Source organism: Coturnix japonica, chromosome 21 (assembly GCF_001577835.2).
Source record: "Coturnix japonica isolate 7356 chromosome 21, Coturnix japonica 2.1, whole genome shotgun sequence".
In the NCBI taxonomy this organism is placed as follows: domain Eukaryota; kingdom Metazoa; phylum Chordata; class Aves; order Galliformes; family Phasianidae; genus Coturnix; species Coturnix japonica.
This window is the reverse complement of record NC_029536.1, coordinates 1,630,339-1,658,133: the sequence shown is the minus strand read 5'-3', so window position 1 is coordinate 1,658,133 and position 27,795 is coordinate 1,630,339. Positions and strand designations below refer to the sequence as shown.

At 39.8% G+C, this 27,795-nt stretch overlaps 1 protein-coding gene across 4 annotated transcripts; it reads right to left on the bottom strand.

The window, feature by feature from the left end:
• Positions 1-27,795, bottom strand: GNB1 (G protein subunit beta 1). 4 transcript variants are annotated; one of them, XM_032448802.1, is made up of 12 exons: positions 27,479-27,795; positions 16,389-16,440; positions 9,198-9,305; positions 6,890-6,928; positions 5,901-6,007; positions 5,536-5,599; positions 4,790-4,952; positions 4,631-4,697; positions 3,302-3,503; positions 2,715-2,931; positions 2,127-2,234; positions 1-1,740 (listed from the first exon to the last, which is right to left on the bottom strand). In XM_032448802.1, the coding sequence occupies exons 3-11, from the start codon at positions 9,252-9,254 to the stop codon at positions 2,128-2,130; spliced, it is 1,023 nt and encodes a 340-aa protein (XP_032304693.1). In that variant the 5' UTR covers positions 9,255-9,305; positions 16,389-16,440; positions 27,479-27,795; the 3' UTR covers positions 1-1,740; position 2,127. The 4 variants fall into 4 exon arrangements, with proteins under 4 accessions (XP_032304693.1, XP_015737697.1, XP_015737694.1 ...); XM_015882211.2 differs by lacking the exon at positions 16,389-16,440 and having other exon boundaries at positions 2,123-2,234; XM_015882208.2 differs by lacking the exon at positions 16,389-16,440.

The window sequence follows — 27,795 nt, the reverse complement described above, 5'->3', positions numbered from 1 at the left end:
TCATGTCAAACTGCTTTATTACATCTTAAATAACATTACATTTTAATATAGTATCTATCTTGCATCCAGCTTTCTTGAAGTACACTGACTTTAAAATTAAATACAAAAGGTGAAGAGGGATACAGGGTGTGGAAAAAGCTCTACAGAGTAGTTTCATGAAAGAGAGAAAGAAGGAATTCATCTTTTATGCCAAATCCAGGCCTAACGCACAATTACAGCACATTTTTGTACAGAATGTTGCAGAAAAAACAAAATGGAGAAAAGCTACTACTGCTGCTAGGAAGGAGCATTTCTGGATACAGTGAGAAGATAGGAAAGTTTAACAGAACAATCCGCTGTCCAAACACTGCTGCTTTTAACATTTTATTTGAAAAGAAAGCCAGGAAAACCTGCTTGTTACAAAAATGATTCTAATCAGATGCAAAGGACTCATCCTACAAGAGGAACTGGCTGTGAGGAACTGATTTTATAAAGAAGATGGTTTAGGTTCCCTCCTCCCACACCCCAAAATCTTTGACAGCGATTGTTTGAACAGGCTGTTTCTCTTTTTTTTTTTCTTAAAAAAAAAAAAGTGACTTATCACGCTACTCCAAAACGTGCATAGCTTTTTACTTGAGTTCTTCATAGATTTATGCACAGAGTAGCAACAATAAATGAATACAGCAACAATGGTTACAGTTTTTAAACAGGTTATTTTTTCAAAGAAAAAAACATCTAAGGACTTAGTCCAATATGCACTTTTTAGCATTTCTACAGCATGCGATTCTAAGAGTAAACCCACCCAATATGGCAAACAATCAAAAAAGGTTTTTTTTTTTTTGTTTAACTTAGAAAGTTCAAGATCATTATTTTCAAAACATTGATTTGTACATCATTTCATACACAAAGAATTGACTCAATACCCAAGTGTAGGATAGGTCTCTTTTGAAAACAGAGATTCCTGGTTGTTGAGACTACAGGATAGTGTTAGGATATATAAACTGCCCTTTCAAGTGGACAAAACCAAAACAGATTAAAAAAAAATCAGTGTGGTGAAAAGAGGGGGTAGGAGGGACCAAGGATTGCATTTGTTATCCATAAAACGTGAAAGGATTCTTTAAACAAGCATTCATTACCTTGAACAGCATGTGCTTGGTTACCTTACTGCTTAACGTTATCCTATATATGCCAAGTTTTGTGCAACAATTATCTGTGATACTAGAAAATAAAATAAAAAAAGTAGGGACTAAATTTACATCGTTAACAACCCCCAGGTGCTCTGGGCTAGGACTCCCTTGTTTTGCTCAATTAAATACATAAACAAATGTATTTAAAAAGGAAACTTGAAAAAAATCCCGCTACAAACATGACTTTAAAATTTGCAAGTGTGTGAGATAAAGTCCTTAACTTCGACTTGGAAACTACAGTGAAAGCTAAACTGTTTCACAATTATGCTCAAGTTCATTTTCTGGTCATGCTTTTATGATAGTGTTTGATTTTTAAATTCTCAAGACAAAAAAAAAAAACAAAACAAAACATGGTCCCAAAAGGAATGCACTATTTCATTTTGCTTACAACACAGAAATTCTTCTTGGAAAGGTAATTGTGCTCTTCAATTTCAGCAACAGGAGACGGAAAAGATCTTGCCCTTTGAAGTTGGGGAGGATGGGGGTCCAAGTTAGTATAGTTGGATTGAATATGCTATCATTTTTAATTTTCAATCGTTGGAAACTTCTTCCAGTCACGGAGTCCGCCACTCTTCTAACACACAGAAAGATGGGTTAAGAATTGCACTTAGATAAATTGCAGTCAAGTTTCAAATTTTATTCTCACTCCCCACTGATGCATTCAGCCATTATCTCACTCTTTTTACGACTGCCACTTATTTACCAACCCAGACTCTACAGACCATACCAGCCATCCCTCCCAGGAAAGTAAAAGAGTAGTTTACCATAAAAACATTGCTGCATACATTAAACAGCCTTCTAAAAACAAAAACAAACAAAAAACAAACACACAAAATCTCCCCAGTGACTTTTCTAACTTGAATTACATGCTTGCAGCATCAGTAGAAGAGAACTGTCTGGACCTGGAAATAAGCACTGAGTGCCACATAAGGACAGTTAATTAGTTTGATACCTACTTACTTCAGTTCCAGATCTTGAGGAAGCTGTCCCATGACCCTGTTGCCACTGCCATACCATCATCAGTTACACCTAAGCAACTGACACGGTTATCATGACCAGCAAGGACACCTAGAAATAATAATATGCAACAAACCTGTCACATTGCTCTGAAGCTTTCTTTTACCTGTTCAAGTAACAGTGAGGCTGCCACACTGCAATGACTAAGTCTATTCCTTCAAGAATTCTGAACAACTATGGTTTCAGTTTTTGAATGCTTTTCCTTCCTGAAGCACAAACTTGTGTGGATTCACAAGGAAGTAATACGGAAAGTGCTTGGCTCCAAAATTCTACTTGCATATTCCTCAAGTTACGACCTTATTGATTCAAGCTGTGAAATCCCTGCTGTATTTTCAATGTTAATAAAAAGCTATCATAAATTCTAGAAGAAAAAATGAAATCTATGTAGTAAAACAAAGCTGACAGAGAGAAATTAAGAAATTCAAGTAAAACTACTTTGGCACAGTCCAGAACCATGTATTTGTTTATATCTTGGTCCTGTTCCTATACCCCCAAACTTTGTTTTTTGTATTTAAAACCAAATATGTTTACCTGCTCTATCAGCTTTCAGTGTATCCCAAACATTGCAGTTGAAGTCATCGTAACCAGCTAGGAGGAGACGTCCGCTCTTGGAAAATGCTACAGAGGTGATGCCACAGATGATGTTATCATGTGAATAAACCATAAGTTCCTGATCAGCCCGAAGATCAAAAAGCCTGCATGTAGCATCATCTGAGCCTGTGGCAAATGCATTGCCATTGGGGAAGAACTTCAGCAGCGGGCAAGGAAGAATGGGGAAAAAAGAAGAAAGATATCAAATTAATTTAAAGAGTAGCCGTTAAAATGGGCAAGTTACTCAAAAGCTGAAAAATACATTATGCTGTGAAGTCAGAAAAGTTACAAACATACAAAATGCTTTTCATCTGGCATTCCAGGCATAGAGCCCACTGTCTGAGGAGTACTCTGAAACTGTACATCTGGAATACAACTTCACCCTAGCTCCCAAGCTAGACTTGATGCAGAAAACATTAAGAGAAAACATTCCATCATATTACATCATACAGAACATGCTTAAGAGCCGAGACCAATATAACAAAACAAACTGAAATCCTTTGTCTTGTGTTCAAGCTGATACATACACAGATGGCGTTGATGTCCGACTCGTGGCCAGTGAAGGTTTGCCGACACATTCCTTCTCTAACATCCCACAGTTTGGCAGAGGCATCGCAGGCACCGGAAACGAAACACCGAGCATCAGGAGCCAGAGACAAACTCATGACATCTCCAGTGTGCCCAGTAAATGTAGTTGTCTGCTGACCAGTTTCTATGTCCCAGAGAGCGCTTGAAAGAATAATTAAAATATACAATTAAAAAATCATTTACACTCCTATCTTTCATGCCCTTTTTATTGTCCATTGCATAAAGCAGCAGTGGCAACACGACAGCCAAAGGTAACAGCCTTTCCCACCCTCACTGAGGACGTTTGACTTTGTAAATTGCATCCCTCTCCCAACATGGCAAAAATCACCACTTCTGTGATAATCAGAGCACAAAACAATGAAATAGCACTATCACCCCTTAACTTCTAACTTCCCAACAAACCAGATCCATCAGCAGCAGATCCGTACTAGGCAAACAGAAGGTCACTGCCCTTTGTCATTCTTCTCAAAGCTTGGCTGATCCGAGGTGGACAAAGCGTTATCCAAACAACTGTCTAGTAGCTACGGTAACTCCTGAGCACAGTTACACTGTCCTGTATGAGCCTTGTTTTAACAGATCCTTTTTGTCTTATAAATTATGTTTAGGAACACCTTGATATAAAAACAAACGTCTACATTCATTAGTTACTCACAATCAGTGGACTAATGAACGGGCCTTTAAAGAGACTGACACTGTGTAGGAGAGCTATTTATTAGACAACCTTTGCTGTAAGAACTGCTGCCTGGGAGATCTGTATTGATTTTAAGCAGTAGATATAATACAAAAACTAATGAAAAGAAGATTGAGGCCTTCTCTCATCCAGAAGCTAGTTTTTATTGAGACATACACCCACATTCTCCTCAAGGAAAAAAGCTGCACCTGCTGTCAGTGCAGAATATTTTCTAGGAGCTTTTCATATTTATAAACACCTAAATATGACTTTGTAAAAAAAACTGTAAATTAATATTGAACACTAAAGTGTTTTAAGAAAAATCGCTTATTTCTGAAAGGCAAATTATACCAAAAAAAAGTCAACATTATCTTTTTATCACAAAAAATTAGGTCAATTGAGAACACAGCCTTAACTGAGCAGCCAAAGGTAATAGCCTTGAAAGATCAAGTTTTCCATTACTAGCAAAAAATGTAACTTAGAAGCAACAATCGATCATGTATAATATTCTGGATGACTACCACCTTTATGAAGTTTATTTCAACAGACTTGCTGTGTGTATCATTACTAACAATCATGTCACAATTTTACTGCTTACCAAGTGGTGTCGCCAGAGCTGGTAACAATTTGATTATCATCCAAGAAACGACAGCATGACAAGTATCCTGAAAGCAAAACAAAAAGCCAAAGAATAGAACTGGAGATCTGGCTTCACTGTATGCCCTCATAACCTAGGCCATTCTGAGTATGTACTCACCTGTATGCCCAGCTAGTTCACGGCTGACACGTACATTCCCTTCACGAGTTTTCAAGTTATAAATGGAACAGATGTTATCAAGACCACCACAAGCCACATAGTTTCCAGAAGGCGCATATGCACAAGTCATGACCCAAGACGAACGCAGGGGAATAGCATGCACCTGAAATAAATACAATCAGCACTTCACCTGCAGAACAACTGATTCAATCATTTAGCACCAGTAGGTTTTCATCTCTCCCCCTCTCTACGGGTGCATCAAGAAGAAAACACACAGCTTGTCAGATCAAGTAAACATGTAATTAAAACCTCAGGTTTGCCTTTCCTGAATTCAGTTTAATCAGCAATTTCCATAAAAATCAAATTATTTCAGTGCTCTGATCACTAATAGTTTGCAGTAGCTTCAGGAAAGTATTGACTTCCAAGTACTGTCAGCAGAACTGCCAGTTCTAGGCTCAGATGCTATGTTATAAATGAATTAGTGAGGAATTTGTTCCTCTCAGAACCATTCATATCCTACTCTGGAAACCCACAGCAAACAATGACTTAGTATTTCACTAACTTCCTCTTTGCCTTCTTCTGTCTGCAGTGCACAGTTTCATACACAAAACACTTGAAACGCTGCTACATTCCCTACTGGAGAAATCAAGCTTTAGGCTTATGTCAACCAAAGCAATGCAGTCAAAATCCTGACAGACAGTACTTCCTTCCTTTGTATTAATTATCAATTTAACAGTTAATCTTACCTTGTTTGTAGTATAGCTGTCCCAAATTATAAGTTTGCCATCCTGGGAGGCACTAACTAGAAGCCTGAAGAGGAAACAAGTGGTAAATACGGTCACATCGTGTTCTATACATTGCAATCTATATAGGCTTCAAGATTCAATGAGTTTGATGATCTATACTGTCAGCTTGCTTTGTTTTCTGTTTTTACAACAGAAGTTACAGTTCTAAGCTGTCCAGAAAAACTGAATGGACATCAGCACTTTGGGACATTAAGTTGTCCCAAGCTCTCTCTGTTGCCTATGTTCTTTTTGAACTACTGGGTTTCTGTGGCAGAACAGGTAAATAACAGCTGGATGCAGCCAACTTCCCACAGCAGTGAACCTACCTGGAATCAGTCCCCCAGTGCATTGCATAAATTTTGGCCAGGTGTCCCCGGAGCGTCCTCCTGGTGCGCATTTGAATTCTCCCCACCGGGTCAATATTGGCTGTGATCTGAAATAGGAATTGTACCATCCATTGAATTTTTCATAGTACCACAGAAGAAAAAAACCACAAACCATCATACCCAACAACATTCCAGTAAGCACTGCAATGCAAATCAAGAAGTTCTACTTATTTTTATATTGACCAATTTCTTTTTTTAAATGTCTCATCAAGAATTACTTCATTTATGCAGTACTTGCTTTAAAGAAACCATCATTTCGTTATCTGTTTTTTCCCCCACAGTCAGGAGCATGGGGTGCACTATCTCAGCCCATAGACACACCTCTGCTTTTGAAAGATGAATAACTCACTTTCAGATCCAGATGAACTTCCATTCCAAATACTGGAAAACTATAATCATATTATTCCTGTTTTATTTAACTTTTGGAAGATAAAAGCAGTCTCTGGAGTAAGTAAATAGCAACATAAGGAAGTAATTAGTTTAGCTGTCCTTACGCAGCTAAGTTTAACATCAGTAATTTCTCCAGCCTGAAGTACTGGTTAAAAACAAAAACAATTAATAAAAAATACCCAAGCCAGCACACATTTCCAGTAATACAGCAAGCACACATCTCAACAAATCCAAAAGTATGCAAGTTTGTTTTATGGATATTGTCTGCATATTTCTCATGTCTCCAATGTTACAGATTTAGCAAGAACATCTGAGCAAGAGTCTCTGCTTCTTTTCAAAGGCCATCAGCACAGTGAAAAGTGCATTTCCCTGACACAAAAATCGTCATTGTGAGCACATTCCATGTTGGTTGCTGCTCTCAGAAACTGGACATCAGCACCACATTTTCCTTGAATAAAATTTAAAAAAAAAGACGAAAAAAACCAAAAATCCACTCAGATGTACCTTTTGTAATTCATGTTAAACTCTTCACTGCTTACCTGAGCCAAGGTGGCATCTGCACACGCTTTCCTAGCATCCTGCAATAGAAGAGTTAAAGAACTCAGAAGAAGTTCTGTTCAATCTTTGTTTTGTCAAGTTAATCAAGTTGTCACAAAATAATGTTTAAAAAGCATTTTGGTTTGTTATTCAGAAGGGACCCGTCGTAACTGCAGCATGAACATAACATGACAGACTGCTGTCAAAACATGCCGAGCGTTTGAAATCTCCTTGTCATGAAACCTCACATCCGGCAAAGAAATCCAGCCGTATTGACATGCAACTTCTACTACATTCAGGAAAAATAACACACGAGATGCGTTCATTAATCAGGCTTGTTTCATACAAATTATATTAAGAGTTAACAAATTGTCCTACAGTAATGCATGGTTTGGACAGAATCAGCTCAAAGGGACTCAGCTATTGTAGCTACATAAGAATGTTCAGTTGCAGAGGTAAGAGAACTATACGCAACTTCTAGGAGAAAATAGAAAACTAAACCTAGTATCTGAAAAATATGAAGAACTGAAGGAAGTTTCTGACTATAGAATTAAGTAGAAAGAACACAGCTTGGACAAAGAAAACATAAGCTAGAGAATTTAACTTTTGCTGTAATAGAACTATTTGCCAAAGGAAATGCTTGAAGGCTTATCATTGAGACTCACTGGAAGCACCAAAAGCAAACTGTAATACTAACAAATCTGTTTATGCTCATTCCAGCACAAATGGTACTCCACAACAGCAGCATTTTATGTTTTCATGCAGTAATACACTCTATTTTCTTTTTCTAGACTGCTTTTATGTCTGAAGGGGCTGAAACAATATATCCAGATTAATAAGCATCATAATAGAGTGCAGATTCATTCTGTGGAGTTAGAGACTGGTAGTGTGCAGTTCTAGTGATAAATCTGAGCTTTACAGTCAGCTTAGATACTTCCTGTGTGATGACTGGCCAAAAAGCTGTGAAAAAAAGTACTTCCTATACATTAAAAATGATAAACAGATAGAACAATGACGACAAGCACTTCATGTGAGGCAGGCAATACCTTTACTTAGTTTTGCTAACTCGCAGATTAAAAGAATACCTCTTCTGAATAAGGATAGAAGTAGGAAAACTTCATAGTGTTCCTTTTCAGGTCAAATTCAACCACTACCAAATAAGGCTGAATATTTAGAAAATAGGTGCTGGAGACTAATGGAAGGAACGTGCAAGAAGCAAACCAAATAAAACATGGCTAAAGTTAATCTTGAACATCTCAACTTATGTACAAAAACAGCCAACAGTTTTTGTTTCACTTTCTAGATGAGGTCTGTTGGTTTGGTTATTTTTAAGCTCTCAAGATACAGGAGGTTTTTTTTTGGTCTTTTTGACCTACTCAAAAAACGAGTTACTGACAAACTTCCCAGGAAAAAAAGGTAAATATATACAGAGAGACCAAATTGAATAAGACATCAGACAGTGTCATCTGTTCTTTGATGTCCTTCCTACTAAAGCATAAGACCTCTACAAAGTCCTGGCTAATCTCAGCATCAATGAGCATTTAGAATAGGTCTGTATTAAAGTCATTTATTGTCACTGAACTCATTTTGAAAGAACAGATTAACTTTGTTCTGCATACGTTTCCCTCCACAATGAATTACAATACTGACTTCACTCCAGCTCATGTCAGGCTTCATAATACATTTCTCAAATTAAACCTAAAACAAATGTCATTTGGACTACACTGTATCTTTAGATAAACAGACTGCTTTCCTTTTACTCAGTAACAGAAGAACAGACATGCCATTTATTCAGAACACTATATTAACACTCCTATAGTCTTCACCTTAGTACTGCCATTTTACAAAACAGTCCACAGATACAGTTTCTGCAAACCTTTAACCATGATTTAATGTTTTAATCATCTTCATTCTTCAGCCTGTTTTCTCATAGTTATTGGAAGTGAAGCACATGTTTCTGAATTACCCATTGACTACTTATTCAGTACAAAGTCATTATCTGGAACCAACTTACTGCCCCCAATACATTCTCATTTAGTTAGGCTCCTCAGAACTACACTTGAAAAGAGCAAGTGAAACAAATACTGAGAGAGAAATGGAAATGTGGCTTATGGTCTGGCTCACAAAAGCTTTGGCAACCATTCATTTTGATCTAATCCAATCTTAACAGTTTTTTGTGGATTTACCTGTGTGAAGTTGCATATATGTGAACTTCATTACATTAACTCTGACACTAGGGAAAATAAACCATTATACATCACATTTCTGTCCATCTTTGCCAACTTAAAGACCCACGGATGAAATACATACTCTGATTTGGTTTTTCAGTTGCTCAGCCTCCTGGCGTAGCTGGTCAAGCTCACTCATTTTCCTGTGCTAAAGGTGTGCTTTGCTGCCACCCCTCAAACAACCGGAAATCTGAAAGACAAGCGATAACAGAAGAATTAGCAGAAGTCATAGATTAAAATTAACTGAGCAGACAGGTTGAGTTATCTCAAACAGTACTTGTAAAACCAATCACTGATGTTTTTAAATCTTCAAATACAGGTGACTTTCTCTGGAATATCTTTAGAATACAGGGTTAGTACACATGCTCACTATTTTTTCCACCCACAGTAAATAGAAAATTACTTGGACTCGTTCCTTTCCTCCACGTCTCTCTCTTTTTTTTTTTTTAATCTTTTCTTTCATTAGTGTTTTTTTTAATTTAGTTTTTTATGAACTCAAATTTACCAAGAGTGACTCTTCCAGCAATTAATAGTAAGGTTAGACAGGAAAGCCAGAACATCTCCACAGGACACAAAATTAGAACTTAAAATATTTAGATACTGAGAGGCAATTGTAAAATGCTGTCAAAAGGCCCTTATGAACTCTGTCTGAAACACAGCAGTTATGAGAAGCGTGTTCTATTATCTGGATAGAAGATCATTCACAAGTGTTGTTGGGTTTTTTCGTGCCAATTGTTAATGTCTCTCCTGAGATTTCCCAGAAAGGATCCCAGCATTGAAATACTGTCAGAATAAAATTAACATTTTTTTCCAATGTTTGAATTCCTTCCCTCAACCTAACAAGTGCTGCTAAAGCCACATCTCCACCACAACACCTGGTTTTCCAGCCGTTAATATGTCCCAAATTACTCACTAACGTATCACAGTCCCTGTCCTCTGTGGCCATAAATGAAGCCACAGTGAAATGGTTATCAACCAAACGTTCTGTATATAGCTACTCAACAAATCGACTGCTTTCTACTGGAATGAGCATATAGGTATTTTCCACCAGGCGTATTGCTCATCTTTGTAAATCTGTTCTAGAAATACACTGGCATTTCCACATTGCCATGATGTTGGCATTTTCACAAGCATTCTCTACTTGTAGAAGCTGAGGTACAGCTGAATTTAACTGAAGAACTTCTCCATACAATGTAAATGTAAGATGCTAAAGGACATTAACAAAGTTTACCCTTTACTGAAGAACAACATTAGATTCATTTTCAAATACTATGTAAAGCACCTGCAGGTTATTAAAAAACATACAAAACAGACTACTGGTAGTTGAGAACGCTTTATTTGCCAGAACTGACCCTTTATTATTAAATAATGCAAATGCTTTGCTAGCAGCTTTACATATTATTTCATTAAGATTTAATCAGCTTATTTATCTTGGCAAGCATGAGGGGTTTGTTTTTTTCCCCAGAGCTCTGAGGCAGCCCTTCCCAAGGGGAAAAACAAGGATAATTTCTGATGGTCTATAGAGCTTTGGAACCCTAAAGAGAGCAATTCCACACAACCAGAGCCAACTCTATGCTCTCTCATTGTAAGAGCTAATATTCTAAACTGATGACCTCAAGGAACTTAAATGTCTCATCCTGTCATGTCATCAAGTTTATACCCAGAGTATTTTAAAGAAGGAATTTCACTTAGTTTCTGTCTCAAAATCTCCACTCCTACCTTTAAAGCCCCTCACTTCATTGTGAAACCAGGTCTCTTCCTCTCTTCTAGTTCCAGGGTCATCCTTAAGCCCTTTAAGATTGCTTGTTCAGCTTAGTCCAAAATCCAGTTAAGAAAAGACCCGCCCAGACTTTTATCATCCTCTAACCACCTTTCTTTCCTTTCGGTGTTTTTCTTTTTCTCAAGGTGTATTTGCTCATTCCACATTTAAGACAAATCACTCCACAACTGGGTCTCCAAGTACATAACCATCACTTCCTCCAGCAGTAGCCCAGTCACACTGAGAAGCAGCATGCACTGCTCTCCAAGGAATTAAGAAACTCTAAAGACTGTTCTTAAAAATAAACTTCATTAAATTTTCAGATCTTTTAGCTACTAAATATGGGATTCTATTTCTGCCCTTCTCTAAGTTAATATATAGCCCAATTCCCACTAAGCAAATAGCAACCTCTCCAGGCACAGTACAAGGAACTTCAGATGGTATCACTTCTATTTCAGAGAAAGAAATTACAGTCCAAAACTTAAACGATCTGCTCAAGGACACAGCAACTCAATGATAGGATTAAGATAAAGATTTAGGACACAGAATTCCAGCTGCAGAGCTACAGGTAATTACATTGAAGATTTACATACAGCTTTATTTAAAAATATAATAGGGTGAATAATGTAATGTCAGTCAACGCAGGTATGTCACTGTGTAGCATACAGCTTAAAATAGTGCCAATTTATTCTTACCAGAACTTGCGTGACGCAACAGAATTCTCTTGCATTTAAAAGAAACAAAACTTCTATGTATGGAATAAGGAGATGCTGAAGGAGTATGTTCAGCAAAGGGTAAAGCAGCCAGTAATGGGCAGGGAGCACAAGTCCGATGAGGAACACCTGAGGGAACTGGAGTTATTTAGTGTGGAGAAGAGGAGGCTCAGGGGAGATCTGATTGCTTGCTATAACTCCCTGAAGGGAGATTGTGGTGAGGTGGGGTTGGCCTCTTCTCCCATGTAACTACTGACAGGACTAAAGGGAATGGCCTCGTGTTGCAGCAGGGGAGATTCAGCTTGGATGTTAGGAGAAATTTCTTCACCAAAGGAGCGGTCATGCACTAGAACAGGCTGCCCAGGGAAGCAGCAGAGTCACCATCCCTTGAAGTGTTCAGATGAAGCAGCCCAACTGCATCAAGGTTTTTCAACCAGCGGTAACACAATCAGCAACACTGATTCAGACATGGAAGAAGCTGCAAGGAAGTCAGCTGTTCTACAGTTTATAGGGTACCAGAGACTTAAGCAGATACATGGCTCCCTCCACACAAGTACCGACCCCAGTAGACTGTCAAAAGTCTCATGCTTTAACTCTCTGTTGCCTTGTTATAGAAGTGAGGCTCTATTCCCAACTCACACATCAATTTGAACACAGTGCTCTGCTTCAATTTCCATCCAATTCCCACTTTACAGAAGGTGACAGAAGGGGAGAACAGCCCAAATCCCTTCAAAAACAATAAAAACTATGATCAGAACACAACCTTCAGTCAGTTCCTGACCGCTTTTAGCCAGACATATATATATATGTAATATATATACATATTGCACACAATAGACCCTGTTTACTAAGTTTAAATACACCTAAGCTCCTAAAACACTTTATTCATGAACTCCGTGTTAAAAGACAGTCATTCACTTGTGTTTTAAGGACAGCCTCCTTTTACTGAATAATCTCAAGATGGTTTACCATCCCTACAAAGCCTTTACACCCACACATGCGATAAGCGTCCAATACTGCTGACATTAGTGAGTCCAAGGAACACAACTATAACTGTTAAGGCTTCTATGGAGCTTGACTACCAGTCAGTTGCCAGAACTCATGCTTCTGTATTTGCTGCAAGAAAATCTTCTAACTCTCAACATCTTGCCAGCCTGTAATACCATATACATATATAAAAAAAAATAGCAAAATTAAAATACACTTTTACACTTGGTGTTCCAAGTCAGCCCTTATGCATTCCAAGCACCTCCAAACTCTGAACTGCATTTCTGACACAGCATCAATAGGAATTGTTTAAACCAGATTTCCACATTCCCTTTGTAGCCTTTGTTGCTTGAACATCAACAGGAAGTTCTGATTCCTGCCAACTTGACTGAACTCACTAACACTCAGGAAATGAAAATCCTAACGAAGCCAAGAGCTTCAAAATATAGGAGTGTTCTGAAAGATTTATGGGTCTGTAAATTTATGGGTTAACCAACCAGCTGACTCGGCTATTTCCCTATTTCTTTTACATCAAGTCTTGTGCAATTAAACCTATGCCAAAAATCTGAACCTGCAGGGAAAAAAAAACCCTTTAGTTGCATCTGAACTTCTCAGCTGCACTGTAAGTCAGCAGAACTTACTGGTACTGTTACCAGCATGCCAAAAAAAACCCAAAAATCAACATCACCACAGCACACCACACACTCACACCAAGAACAAGAACAGCTAAGGCAAAGAAATTATAAAGGAATGGCACTTGAAGTAGCAGAAGCTTCAATATACAATATGTAGGCTCATCAGAAACAAGTGCAATTTAATGTCATATAACAATACCTTTTTGTTCCTTGGCATGCTAAAAGGCATTGAAGTGCATTCTAGAAGAAGGATTCCTGGAGAAATGTAAAGTTTAATAAGGATAATACTTCTATTTCTGGTGTTTTGAAGCAAGTTATTTCATTTCTAAGTCGTCAGCCTTGTGCAAAGTCATTAATGAAGCTCCACACTCCTTTTCTCAAATTACCACCACAGCTGTGATGAAATAGGCAGCAGTCAAGCTCAAGCTTACCTCACTTCCCTGTGAATGTGTTACTGTGCTCCTGAAGGCAGGCTGCTCCAGAATAACAGATTCACTTTGCTGAACTCACTCAAGACCTTTCCACAGGCTGATGTACTTAAGTGTCTCTGCTCTAAGCCTAATTCCCCCTAATCTTGTTGACAAGTATACCTTGTAGATAATTCTCTTCTTGCTAGGGACAATATTACACCTACTTGCAAGGCAGTTCACTATTCCTCACTACTCCAAATGACCCAAGTCTCTAATCTGTTCTTACAACTTTGCTAGTAGAAGAATAAAACATTGTCGTCCTGTTTCCCAGCTAAGAAAAACAAGCACTGACAACAGCTAAGTTGTTATTCTCAATATATGATAGTTCTGCAATTAAATTATGTTAAAAGGATTTATCATGTCACTCATCGTGACTTCCATTATTGTTTTGCTTTGTGCCACAGAAGACAGAAAAGATTTATGTCTAGGCAGACGCTGATATATTGAACTCTACATAGAATCTTTGAAATATGAATAGAAAGCTTTATGGAATCTGTAAAACTTCCCAATGCTTCCTGCAAATGCAAACTTACTCAGGATCCCAATATAACAACCCTAATTTAAAGATAAAGCTCACAACCTAAAAAACAGTGACAGGACAACAATTAAAGGGCTAAGAACTCAAATCCATTTCAATGCTAGACACTGAATATCCTTTCCAAACTTCAAACTGTTTATACAATGAGGCCCAATTATTTGAGCTATCATTAATAACATCATTTCCGTATGTAGACTAATGCTTACCTATGCTGAACTACAACAGACCTCATTCAAACACACCCTTGAGCTATTAAAGTATGATTCTCTAATCTGACAAGAGCAATGAGGCAAAATTTACTAAATAAATCCTTTTTACTTCATTTTTCTGTACAATTTTATAGAAAAGATAAAGCCTGCTCCTCTACTACATAGCCTGTTCTGCAAGTAACCTCCAGGGCTTAAAGGAAAACACTGACTTTTCAAGCCACAGCAAATGAAGGCAGGTATTTATAGAATGGTCTATCCCTTGATGGTGGAGTTTTGTTTGCTACTCTCCGTAAGTAAAGTAATCCCATCAAGCCATTGTTGATGCTAAGTCTGGCAAACACACAGGGCTTACGTTTTTATTGTTAAAATAACTCCTGAATGCAGCCATTTCATAAGCAGGTTAGCTAAATCACCTTTCTCCCAGATGAACAGCATTTCACTCTGTATTTGTTCCCTTAATGCCTAACGTGATAATACACATCACTCCAGTATGTAAGGAACAATCAGAAAATAATAGGCATAATTGGCAAAAACAAAGAGTCCAAAATTTGCAGCTGTAAGAATGGCTCCACATTATACTTACCCAACAGTCTCATAGCAGGTCATCTGATTAAAAGAAGCTGTGCTAATCTATCAGATACTATAAATCCTATTAGTAACATGTACAGCAGCTTGTACATTTTCACAATGACAAAGGAATTATGCACAATCCACAGTTAGTTCCAGTGTTTCGCTGTCATACTGACTTTGAAAAGCTGCTTTTTCTTGTTTTTCCTAAACAAAAGTGCACACTGATTCCTATTGGACTCTCACTCAGTAAGTACGAATGTTAATTGCCTGCAGGACAAACTCGTGGTGCTCTCTTCTCAAAAAAAAGATTAAAAAAAAACAAAAAAGGATTCAGATACCTTTAGATTGTGAAGCACACATCTACAGATACAAGGGATTTTAGAGGCCACAGATCACAGGAAAGTATGCAGGGATACAATGTGAGAAATGGATGAGATCACACAGGATTCTGTGATAGAACCTTTATCTGAAGTGAAAAAAGCCATACTAAGACACACGAGGAATAGCTTGAAGACTTACTTGCTTAACACACGGCGCTGGTTAAAACAGAACAAAAGTTTACTCAAAAAATAGGACAGAAAATACCAGCAATAACAGAGTGACACTGTCTACAGCAATGATTTCTCTGTACCTGGAACACTGAGTTCAGTTCCAGTGTCTGCACCTCCAAAAAATAAAGAACGCAGATGATATCTAAGGTTGACCATGGTAAGTAATTAGAGAACACCTCAGGAGATGCCTTTAAGAGAAAGAGCCTGGGGGATAGTTTGCTTTTCTGAAAAAATAGCTAATATATAGTAAAGAGAAATAACAAATCTGAGAAAATGCTTCTCACACAACTCATCACATACTAATGGGCTTCACAAGAGGCAGAAACATTTTAAGTTACAGCCTGGAAAGTAATACAGGTTTCACTTACCCCCCCCAAAAATCAGTAACCATTATGATTACACAGAATATCTACTTAAATAATACCAAAACACTTAAAGAACTCCATGACGAGCTCCTTTGCTCACAAGAAACCTGGCCCTGTAGTGTCACAACATGGCTGGTAAGTACTTTCTCATTCATGAGAGAATAACCCTCCTAATCTTTTTTTTTCTTCCTACTTCCCTGTCCCACTGAGATGAAACAGCTTCATCTGTGGTCTCCCTCTGCTTTGTGAGTTCCATTTCTGTAGGAAGGCAGGCACTAACATCTATTATTTAGCAAGTTTCCTGACCATTTTTAAATCCTTCCTGTTGACATACGAATCCAAATACTAAAGTAGAAGGTCGGTATTTGAGACTAGCATAGACTAAAACAACTAAAACTGGTTGACCACTTTTTAAAGTTAGCATGTTTCTCAAAAACTAGGGGAAAAAAAAGGAACTACCTCATTCTTCTACTTACATTTTCTCTCACTACAGTAGAAAGCCAACTTCTGCTGTCAAACATGTAAATTCTGGAAAGAAAAACATCAAAATGAATGTAATTATTAAGAAACAACATAAGTTTCGTTACATATTCAGCAGAAATTCAGCTACCAAAGCATAGACTTCTTTTGCCAACATAATGGGAACAACTGGTTTGTCTTCCTGAAGGAGAGGGGGCACAGCCTCAGCAATAATGCTGATGTAACCTAAAGGCTTGTTCATCTCACGAAGCTTAACACTTATTTCTTTAACAGCACGCAGTAATGATTATAATTCACTTCATGGTTTGAAATGCTCCTATTCTAACATTCTAAACACCTGTGATCTGTCTCTACCACACACACAGGCTACAAGTGATGCCAATGGACACCTGAGCACACACCTCCAAAACCACTACATCAGATCATTGAAAGATCACTCTGAGTGTAAAGCAGGAATGTAATGAAGCCAAGTCATCTTAAATCACAAAGCCAGCCTGCAGCTTCATGTATTTTGAATTGCAGAGCTTAGATGAAATGCAAGTTTATGACCTTACGGTTCACTATTAGCTGGAAAATTTACAAACTACTTCAGTGTCTGGTATGGAGGTTAAGCTACTTAGGATATGGGTCATCCTCATCCAAGCCCATTTATAGATGAACCGTTTAGTGCTGTGATTATGAAACCACAGTGTAAGCAGTTTTGCTCATTAATGCCAGAACACACTTTCAAACACAAAACAATAACTCACACTTAAAGCCAAATTTCTCCTCCCTTTCCACACCTCTGAGGAAGCAAACACATCTGATACTACCATTACAAGGCCAGGGGAAAAACAAACACACACCAAAAGCAGGCTCCATTTTCAGTTAGGTGTGCTGAAGCATCCTATGATGCCTGCAGTGTGCAAGCCTGGCACTGAGATATCTTCACTTCTGCACTGTAGATGGAGCTCATTTAAGAACAAAAGTAGACAAACCACTTAGAGATCTGAATTGCCACAATTTTCCATTTTTAGATAAAGCATAGCCTGGTAAAAGCAACATGAAAATTATAGGCCACTTCATTCCTTCACCACAGTACTGGCTCAGCAGAAAATCCTTATTGTAATGAACTTGATACACACACTGCCTTAATCAGCCCTTAGAACCCTACTTAGCCGAGAGTTTGAGCTTCTCACCATCATGAAGTGGGATTTTTAAAACAGAAGAGAACAGGAAGGACCACAGAATGCTTTAAGCATGGCTCGAGTGGTTAAACCAAAGCACATGGAAATCAGCCAGCCCTACCAGTGGTTGGTACAAGCAGCATCCCCATGCCCACAGCATTCTGCACCAAGTAAAAAGGCATGGCAGCCCTGACTAAAAATACAACACTGCAGTAACTCTCAGAAGGCAAAAGTTTCAGAGCTGTTCTGTACATACAAACCAAAAATTATCCACACAGTCTGATTGATCAGTCCTCACTTTCAACCTAAGCAGCTTTATCAGATAGCTAGAAAGTCAAAGGTGCGATAACGTGTTACAGAATACCCTTCAAGAGATCATTATTTTAGTTCAGAACTCTGAGTACAAACCCATATTTCAGAAGTTTAGAGGTTAACTTCATGTACAAAACCCTCAGTGTGCCAAAGGCTATTATCATGCAGCAAGGCCACACAGAACATCATCCATGTCCAGCTGGACCTGCTTTGCATAAACCACCAGCTTTTGCTTGCATACCCAGATTCTCTAATACCTGAGGGCTCACTGTTCCCTTATTTGAAAATAAACCTTTAGGACAGTTTGCCATTCCATCAAAATATAATACTGATCAGCAGAGAACAGCAATGAAGATCATAGCAGGGACACACACCTGTAACACACAGCTCTACAGCTCATGGCGGACTCCTTCTGCCCACAGCAGTGAATAAAAGCTGCCTTCATGAAGACAGCACAGCATCCCTGTTGTCAGAATGCTCACATTTCCTGACACTAATCCCATGACCTACATTTAAAAAAAATATCATACTGATGTCATATTTAAGCATAAAAGTCCAGGCTGTAACAGGTCACTTGATTAATCCTTCCTAAATTCATCTGCAAGCTATGTGTACTACTGAAAATCTTAACTCTAGGAAGAGCAGAGAATGTAATAAAACAAGGGGACTACAATAAGCACACACAGCTCAAGAAAGTGGACTTAAGAGATCTCTGAAGTAATTAAAGCATTAATAACTATTTTAACTGCAGGAATTCAAGTCAAACTTCCTAACTGCACCTTTTCTGTTTCATTCAGAAAGAAATTCACACTTAAAACACTTCAAATGTGAATCTCTTGGTAAATTCCTGGCACAGAAAGTTAACTTATTCTAAGAACAAGAATTATGGTTTTCAACAACATTTTTTATGTTAAAAGTCGTTATGTTAGTTTCCATTGCTTTGTTCAGAATTCCCTTCATGCAATTCTCCTTTCCAAAGAGCAACACGGCTATCAGCAAACTGCATCAATTTCATCCAATTGGCCAGGTATCCCATTGCAGAGACAGCTGAGTTCTAACCTGCCTAATGTATAATTACAAATAACTACTGTAACTGCCACATCTTGCCTCAACAAAAACATGGCACTTCACTGGAAGTGCACACTGAGGAACTGATTAATAGAGCGCCATTGGAAACACGAAGGAAAAACAGTATTTCAGTGGACTTTAAAACAAACATGAAGTATTTTATGCATACAGCAGATAAAGATGACTCAGAGATTAAAATATGGCATGATTTCCTTAATCTTTTTTTTTTTTAATACCAAAATAGATTGAGCAATACGTTGTTCCCTAGCCCTGCAATCAACATAATCCATCTTTAGTCAACGTGCAAGCAGTTCCATTAGTTTTCATTGCAATAATTTATACCTCCTAGCGCTCATTGATTTCTCCCAGCAATTGCTGTGTTTTGATATGTACTGCTGATACAAAACCAGTTCAGGTAAAGAGCAGGAAGAACAAAAACAAGGTTGATGGACTGAAAAGCAGAGTAATACAGGAGAGCTCAAAGCCATCAGATAGAGAAGGGGCATCTGAGACCAGACAATGCAGCAATGCTTAATGTGATATGGAATGTAAACTTCAAGTACAACCTGGTGACAGCACAAGAGAAAGCACAAAGGTACAACAGGACAGGAAATACCTGCTTTCATGCTTGTACATTCCTCGTTCTACAGTGCTGCATTAACCCTTTTAAAACTCCTCACATTACTCTTTGTGTAGCAGCTGTATTCCTCCTGAAACAAATCTGATGATTAAAGGAAAATAATAAAACAACACATTTATGTGGAGCCACCCAACACCGCTGTTGTGCAGAACTATGTGGCTTTCTGGGTGGGGTGGAAGGACAAAGGGGAAGGTGGTTTTGAGTTTGTTTTTAAAACAGAAAACACACAAACTGTAACAGGTAATGTATCAATCATTGCAGCCCTTGAAAAACAGAAAGGACAGCTGTGAAGACAGGCTCTATACAGAATATTAAGGACTGTCTCGTGAACAACAAAGCTGTAGTTGTTTCCAGCTCCAGCTTCCCTCTCAGCTCGTTTCTAAGTTCTGTCATCTTCCGTAAGGGCTGAGCTGCTCATTAACCAGGAGTTGATCTATCACAGTTTTACAGCACGGTGCCTGGCAATAAACCATTTGCCATCCTGGTTTGCTTCACATGCAAGATTACGAACTGGCAAGGCAGCAGAACAGCGGATGTCTGTGCTACCTTTTGCGACAGAGGGCAGCAATACCTGCCTTCCCCACAGCAATCCCTTCTGAGTTTAACTCACAGCTGCAAGGATATAAAAGAACAGAAACAAAAGATACGACAAAATAAATTAGACTGAGAAATCGGAACAAACTGAAGCGAGTCTGGAATTCCCCAAGGTAAGCATCCAGGTAAACACAGACAGTGCTAGCTTGGTAACAAAGCTTAATGCTTTATGTTCAATTCCCAGAGCAGCAAATAAGTAACACCGCAAAGCCTCATTTATTATGAATCCTACCATCTGAGTTAAGGGAAGAAGTCAGACTAAAAGCAAGTATGAGGATTACTGGGCTTCTTGACGACACTGCATCATTCATCCACAACAAGCTGACCATCCATTATAACAGGTACAGATGAGCAAGAAACGCAATTCTAAGCCCAAGTTTCCAGGCACAGCAGACCAATGCACCACTAAGCAGATAGCATCTCTGCCAGCCTGCAGTGAAAGTCCAGGGCTATGCAACCTGGGGCACAATTGAATTGCTTCAAGCACCAAGCGAATCGTTCTTGATCTCCATACAGACAACACCCTCATGACACAGACAGGAACGTATCTGTCTGAATCTTCAGTGCTCTATCAATTCACAAAGAGCATGCCACAGGAATACCAAGCATATGTTCCAACAAAGAGTTCTTTAATTAGTACGCTATAATCTTATTTTGAGTACCAGAGGTTGCAGCAGACTATCACGTCTACTTTGTTTTTCTAGACAAACAGAAAAAATTATCACCAGCAGCACCTTCCAAACACATTTCTTTGACTAAATGGAAAAGACAGTTCTAGGAACTGGAGAAACCCAACAGGATCACAACCAGATTTCTCCTTGGCATCCTGAAGCACACACATACAGGCCTGCTTCATTGAGGAGCATTGTTTTATTTACCAAAAACATGTGCTATGTTTCATATAATGCAGATGTAAGTCCTGATAGTTAGCTGAAGTACTGCTATATTCAATATCTAACACATACCTTGAATCATTTGTGTTAATTAAGATGCATCAGCTCAACAATTAAACTTAAAAGGAGCAGAGCTAATTACATACATGGCAGGAACAGACTCACTACACTGATTTTCACTATGAAGACCCTACTAGAAATTAATACTGCTGTACACAGATAAGAAATAAAGTTTGAAGGCTTCTTGTTAATGCTATTCACAGAGTGAACATTTCTACTTGCCTTTCAAATCATCATCTATCTTCAATTAAGGGGCTCTGACCTGCAGCCCACCCCTCACTTGCTTCTCTACAACACTTAAATACCTCAAATAGCCCCAGCAGCTCAATTGAACACAAAGTGTTCTGATTTTAAAACAGAACGTACTGGGGCAGTTCAATTTGTCTGCTTTCAGAAGCTGCAGTCCCTACCAGTCACAAAAGGACACCAATATCCAGGCAGTAGGTTGCAAGGCGTGACATCTGGACAGACACGAGCATACTACATAATCTCCCAAAACATTTATAGGCTTAACAGCCTGCTCAGCAAAGGAAGCCCAGTAACCATACCCTGCGTTACCACAGATGTTCCAATAAGGACGGGAAAGTCACTACAGTACCTTGCACACAGCTGTAAATAGCATCAAAAAACCCTACGTAGCTTTTAATATTGCACTGCATTACATCAAGCTGCAAAAAATGATCTAATTCCTCCAATTATGGATAATTAATATTTTCTTTTTTTGGGAGAGCTGGCAGGCATTGCTGCAATCCCCAAGAAGGCAGCAAAACAATATTCTTATCTGAGAAAACATGAGCAGCATCACTGGCAACAAGCTTTAAGTGAACCTTCCTGTTTCTATGAGCAGTGTAGGAACACACAGAAAAAAGCCAAAGTATTTTGCTATCTAAAATTCAATTAATCTTTGAAACATATGAAGGGTATTTTTCTGCTACATAGAGAACCTTTGGAAACTGCAATGATTTGACAGCCTGAAATTCTAATTAATCAAATATAAACACGCTTTTAATGAAGCAGTTTCAAGGAAACTACTTAGAGCAATGAATAGCCTTTCTCATTAAAACAGCAATTAGATATTTAATAATTCCTTCCCTTTACTTTAAAGCTAAAAATTATAAATACTACCAATGAAAATAATTTGAGGATGTAGCCATTCTTTACCATCAACAGTCACAGAGCTACCTCATACCTCACATCCTTGAAGCTCCCAAGATCACCTTCTTCAGGTCTTCAGACTCATTTCCATTTATACCTTAGGATTCCAAAACTGCCAAGGCACATTTTGCCCTTCAATCCCACCAAATCAACAGATACTACCTTTCTTTTCTTCCTCAATCTGAGATAACAGACCAAAAATTATCATTTTCAACAATCCTCAAGCTAAAAACACTTAGAAAGAACAAGAATTTCAACACAAATTTACCTGAATACTTTAGTCAGTAAGAAATTTCTGAGCTCTTGATATAAACCTATACAGATTCAACCTGCACCTGCATCCTCTCCCTTCCCCCTCACCTTCCAATGAACTGTAATTTCAATAACCAGGTCAATGTGTAACATTTTGTGGGAGGGTCCTTATTTAATAACTAAACAACTGAGCGTTCAGGACCACAATAAAAATCCCGGATAGAATTTAGAGTCTTGGAAGTAACTCACTACAACTTACACTTCCATAACATCCCTGTAGATGTATTTTTGCTTACACTTACAACTTTCTGGCCAGCTGCACACAGCATCCCAGTGACACTGTGCAAAAGACACGGATAGTGCACCAGGTTTTGGCTGCTTCCAGATGGCAGATGAACATTCTGAAGTCATTACTCTCCCACTGGGCTTATGAAGAACCAGCCCTGGGTGTCCAAGACCATACTGGGGAAAGCAAACCTCAGTAACTCACGTGGATCTGGGCATCTCGAAGGTGCTGCTAGCATTCAGCTCAATGCTTTTAAAAGCCTCTGGACATCCTGCTGAACTACCAGTTGGTTCAGCTGCCTACAGATTCTGCATACATTTCTGTTTGGTGAGAAACAAATCCAAGCACACCAATCCCTGGCACACCAGACAGCCTGGGAAGAAGTAATATATGGAGATTCTATGTTAAATAGAAACACAGGAGCTTGGGGGTATTTTTGTTTTTTGCGGAGACCTTGGCTAATACAAATTGCAGCATTATCATTGGGGAGAAAAAGCCATTTTGAGCATACAATGCATTCTTTTCACTTTGAGATGGCACTCTGAGCAACCAAGAGACTCGGTTAAATAGTTTCACCTTCAATCATATTTAACATTTAAAATCTCACTCAAGGTTACGGATGTTTTTCCCAACATGAGCAGTAAAATATTGTTAGAATAATAATAATAACCCTACACACTGCCACAAACACAGGCATTAGAGACTCCAAAGAAGATTTGCCAAAGCATAATTCAACCACTTGAAAGCAGGATTTCTCTTTTCAACTTACTAGCAACAACCCAGCGCTAAATGGACTTTTTGAAACAATACGGTCTGCCATATGGCTAAAACTGGATATTAAAATTGAGAATATCAATTACCAATCCACTAATGCTGAGAGCCAAAATCCACGGACAGTAAGAATTTAATCCAATTCAGTGACTACAACACGAGCCAAGCCTGACATACAGGAGACAAATCTACTGCCATTCTCCCCAGGCAGCAAGGAGTTCTTCTACTGTAGCAACTAAATAAATGCAATGCTTTCTTAGTATTCCTAACTAAAGTAGTAAGTGTAAGAATCTGCAAAAGCAGCACTAGTTCCATATGAACTGTATCTCATTTCATACTGTGATTGGGAAACCACAACTCCTAAGAAGAAACAGTTAACACGGAGTTGTTTCCCACATGACCAAACCGAAGCCTCCAAGCACCACGACTTCCTGGTATGACGTACTGCAGCTGACATCATCCTGCTTCAAGAAAAAGCATCCTAAAAACACAAGAAATTTACAGAGCTATAATTAAACCATCTCAGAATTAATTGCATTAATTGAAATCTTTTCTTCTTCTCAAGATATTAGTTTTAACTGGTCCAGTTTAAAGTTTTAATGGCTGTAGAATGCTCATTCTTGGAGGATATTAAGAATAAGCTACACAAAGTTCTACATTATTTCTTCATTACCCTAAAACTAACTTGTATTTGTTACTTACACATAAATTCTCTTCAAGTCTGAAGGCATTTTCAGGTTCCCATCTCCCAGGATTTACACATAGTCAATAATGTCACAGCAGGATGCCAGCCATGCACTGACCAGCAGCTGGGCAGGGACAAGACATGCATACAAGTAACTTATCCTAAGATGAGGTCTCACTTCCTTCTACTCCTTTCCAATCCCATACTGAAAGGCCAAAGTACTACTACCAAAAACCAGTTGATTCCAAGTACATCAGCACATTAGAAGCACTCAGCAATGGAACTACTAGTTTATTAGAGAATCATTCTCTTTAAAACGTCATTCCTGACACACCACAGGAGCAACATGCATTTGGATGACTTCAGCTTTTATTATTCCCCCCCAAACAAACACCACCACAAATGAACCAAGCACACAACCCCCAGCTGCAATGTGGGCCTTCTCCTTCCATCTGTATGAAGGACAGCTGGGCTATGGCTGTTACAATAAAGTAACAAAGCACTGGTTTATATGTAAAGTCTAAATAAACCCTAGTAGAAAGCTTGATGTTACCAAGGGTTTGGAGGTCATCTCAATCCAGGAGACAAAAATGACATTTCTTCTTTTTTTCCTACTGGGTTCTATATTATTTTAAGCCCGAGCCCAGTATACCAAATATTAACCAAGCTATTTTATTTAGGTGACCAAAGTTAAGAAGCTTGGAAGCATGCTGAAATCTCACCAAAATTATCAACCCAAGGTCCTTAAAAAAAATAAATTCAAAGCTATAATATCATAAATCTCCATATTATCTTACAGTATCACAGAGACACAGAACTGTTTTAATATCCCTAAAGCCTTTCTTACTCATACCCATAAAAATACAGAAGGATGGTAACAATTTGGGGCCAAAAGAAGCCTAAAAAGCCTCCGCCCACCACAAGCACTGAGTGAGATGGGAGATTTCGATGGGAGATTTCGATGTTCCATGGAGGGAACCGCCTGCAGGAGACCTGGCTGTTACCTGAGCAGCAGGAACCAGCAGCACAAAGGCAGGAAAGCCTTTGCATACCTGTCTTCTAGGTTAAAAATACCATTTTTTTCCAGCAACAGGCTTAAGAAAAACAAAGAACATTTTGATGGTATTAAGCAGGAACTGCAAGGTTAAAAAAAATACACAAAAAACACAATAAAAACCTCAAAATTGTGTCACCTCTTTGTCCAGGAACGGCCGATGTGAATGTTACACTAAAACTATTTACTCCTCCCACCCAGTTCCTATCTGGAAAGGCTCACAAAAAAACGTAAAAAAAAAAAAGAATAAAACAAAAACCCACCGATTTCTTGCAATAATCTCCCAAACGCTCCTCCTGCCCCTCTTAACCCCCAAAAAAAGAAGCAAGCAAACCCAACGAGAAAGTAAATCTAAATACAATTACGAAATAAGATCGAGTTTGGCCAAGCTGTGGTGAGGAGGAGTTGAAAAATGAGAGCTGCCTTGCTGCAAACGCCATCTTGTTGCAGCTACTGGGCCCAGGCACAGAAAGATCCATTCATTCCCAGCGAAAAGAAAATCAAACACACACCCTGGTTTAATCGGCAGCCACCAAAACAACCACACTATTATCGTCCCTTCTCTTTCTCCTCTCCTAAAGCACAAAGGGGGGGGGGGGGGAGAAGTCCTTTAAGATGTCACATTTCGAACCAATTGAGAGCTGAAGAGAGGCTGCGTTTTCTGCAATGCATTTCACACACATCGGCAGCGTTTTGTCTCCATGCACACATCCTTGTGGCTGCCAGATCAGCTTCAAATAAGGGCTAAGTCTCACGATTAGGGGCAGCAAAACCTTGAATTTTTCGCTTTTCCATCTCCGAGCTGAGGCATCAATTCCCCAGAGCCATCCCCAGGACCCCTCACATTCAATCCCTTTTCCTCCTATTTTCTGCTGTGGGGACAATACATAATAACGTGGCATAAGAATGCCTTATTTTAAAGCAGTCCCACCTATGGCTAAAGAATAATAATGAAACATCACGTTTGTTAAGATTTCAGATCGCCCTCGGGAATAATAAATTGACATCTTTTAGATCGTTCGGATTTCTTGCTGGGTTATTTCTTTAATTAAAAGGCTCTTTTTTTTCCCCCTTTAATGTAATTCACAGCACGAAATAACAACCCTCCCATTTAAAACCCCCAATCCACGGGTTAAAAAGGAGACGAAATAAACCAGATTTTAAACCATCGATAATAAAGCAGGAGCAGAGGCGGTATTAACATCTTCAAGGAGAAAAAAAGCTCCTTTTTCCTCTTGCAGGAAACACCCTCCATGATCTTCCTGACGGCTGCTACAAGCACAGCGATATGCAGAGCGATGGGGGGAACGAGGATGTGCCAACAAAACGCATCCTGGCTCCCATTTTAACGGGAACAAAACGTTTTCTGCCCGTCCCCCTCCCTTCGTTCCCCCCCCCCAGGACCCCACACGCAGGGCTGGAGCCGTCTCACCCCGCATGTGCCTCACCCTCCTCTCTCTCCGTCAGCTTTCCACCATTACAGCAGCCACACCACAGCTCCTTTCTTTTCCTTCACTCTCTCTTCCCAACGTTCCTCCTCCCGTCGCTTCGATCCCTCTGGAAACTCACACCGTCCTCACCCCCCCAACCCTTAAGGATCATTAAAAATGGAACCCCACAAAAATCCAACCCACCCCCCCCCCAATCTCTCTTTTTTTTCGCCTTCGGGAGAGCAGCGGTGCCACCCCCACCTTTTTTTCCACCTCCTCCTCCTCTCCCGGCTCTAAACACGCTTCTTTTTTAGGGGAGGCTCGAACGGCGATGGGGGAAAGCGGGGGAAGGGGGGGTCCTTCCACCCCGCCATGCTGAGGGCGCCGAGCTGCCCTTCCCGCCCAGGGCTGAGGAGACGGAGAAGATGGGCGAGGAAAGGCGAAAAAACGACAAAAAAAAGGGAGGAAGGAGGGAAAAGAGAAGTGCGGCAGCAATGGGGAAGAACGGGGGGAGGGGAGCGGGGTGGAAGGGCGCAGCCACGCAGAGGAAGAAGGAACCAGGGATGGAGGAGAGCGCTGAGGGAAGATGGCCTCAGGGTGGGGCCGCGCTGAGGACGGGGGGCTCGACGAGGAGGCTCGACTCCCTGCGGGGAGATAGGAACGCCAAAGGATTCTATATGGCCGCCCCGCCCGCCACCCTGCGTCCCTTCACACGGTTACCTGCCCTTCCGGCCGCTGTTCATCCACAGGGCCGCTCCAGCCGTCGCCCGCGGCTCCTGCCCGCGTCCCCGCCGGCCTGAGGAGGGGAAGGGGCGGCGGCGGAGGGGAGAGGGGGGAAGCCGCCCGCGCTGCGCTCCTGAGGCAGAACGGCTGCGGGCCGGGGCGTAGACACGGAAGGAGCGACGGAGCGGGGCGGGGGTACCACCGGGTCTCGGCTCCTCCTCGTACACTCGGACCCCGCTCAGCTCCCCGCAGCCATCGGGAAGCAAGAGCCTGGGCGCGGTTAACCTCCCCCCCCCTCCGCCCCGCCCGTGACT

Coding starts and splice junctions, on each gene's coding strand:
- GNB1 (XM_032448802.1), bottom strand. CDS start 9,254: ATGAGTGAGCTTGACCAGCTACGCCAGGAGGCTGAGCAACTGAAAAAC. Junction 6,929..9,197: donor AACTGAAAAACCAAATCAGA/GTATGTATTTCA, acceptor CTTCTATTGCAG/GATGCTAGGAAAGCGTGTGC. Junction 3,504..4,630: donor AGCTCTGGCGACACCACTTG/GTAAGCAGTAAA, acceptor TATTCTTTCAAG/CGCTCTCTGGGACATAGAAA.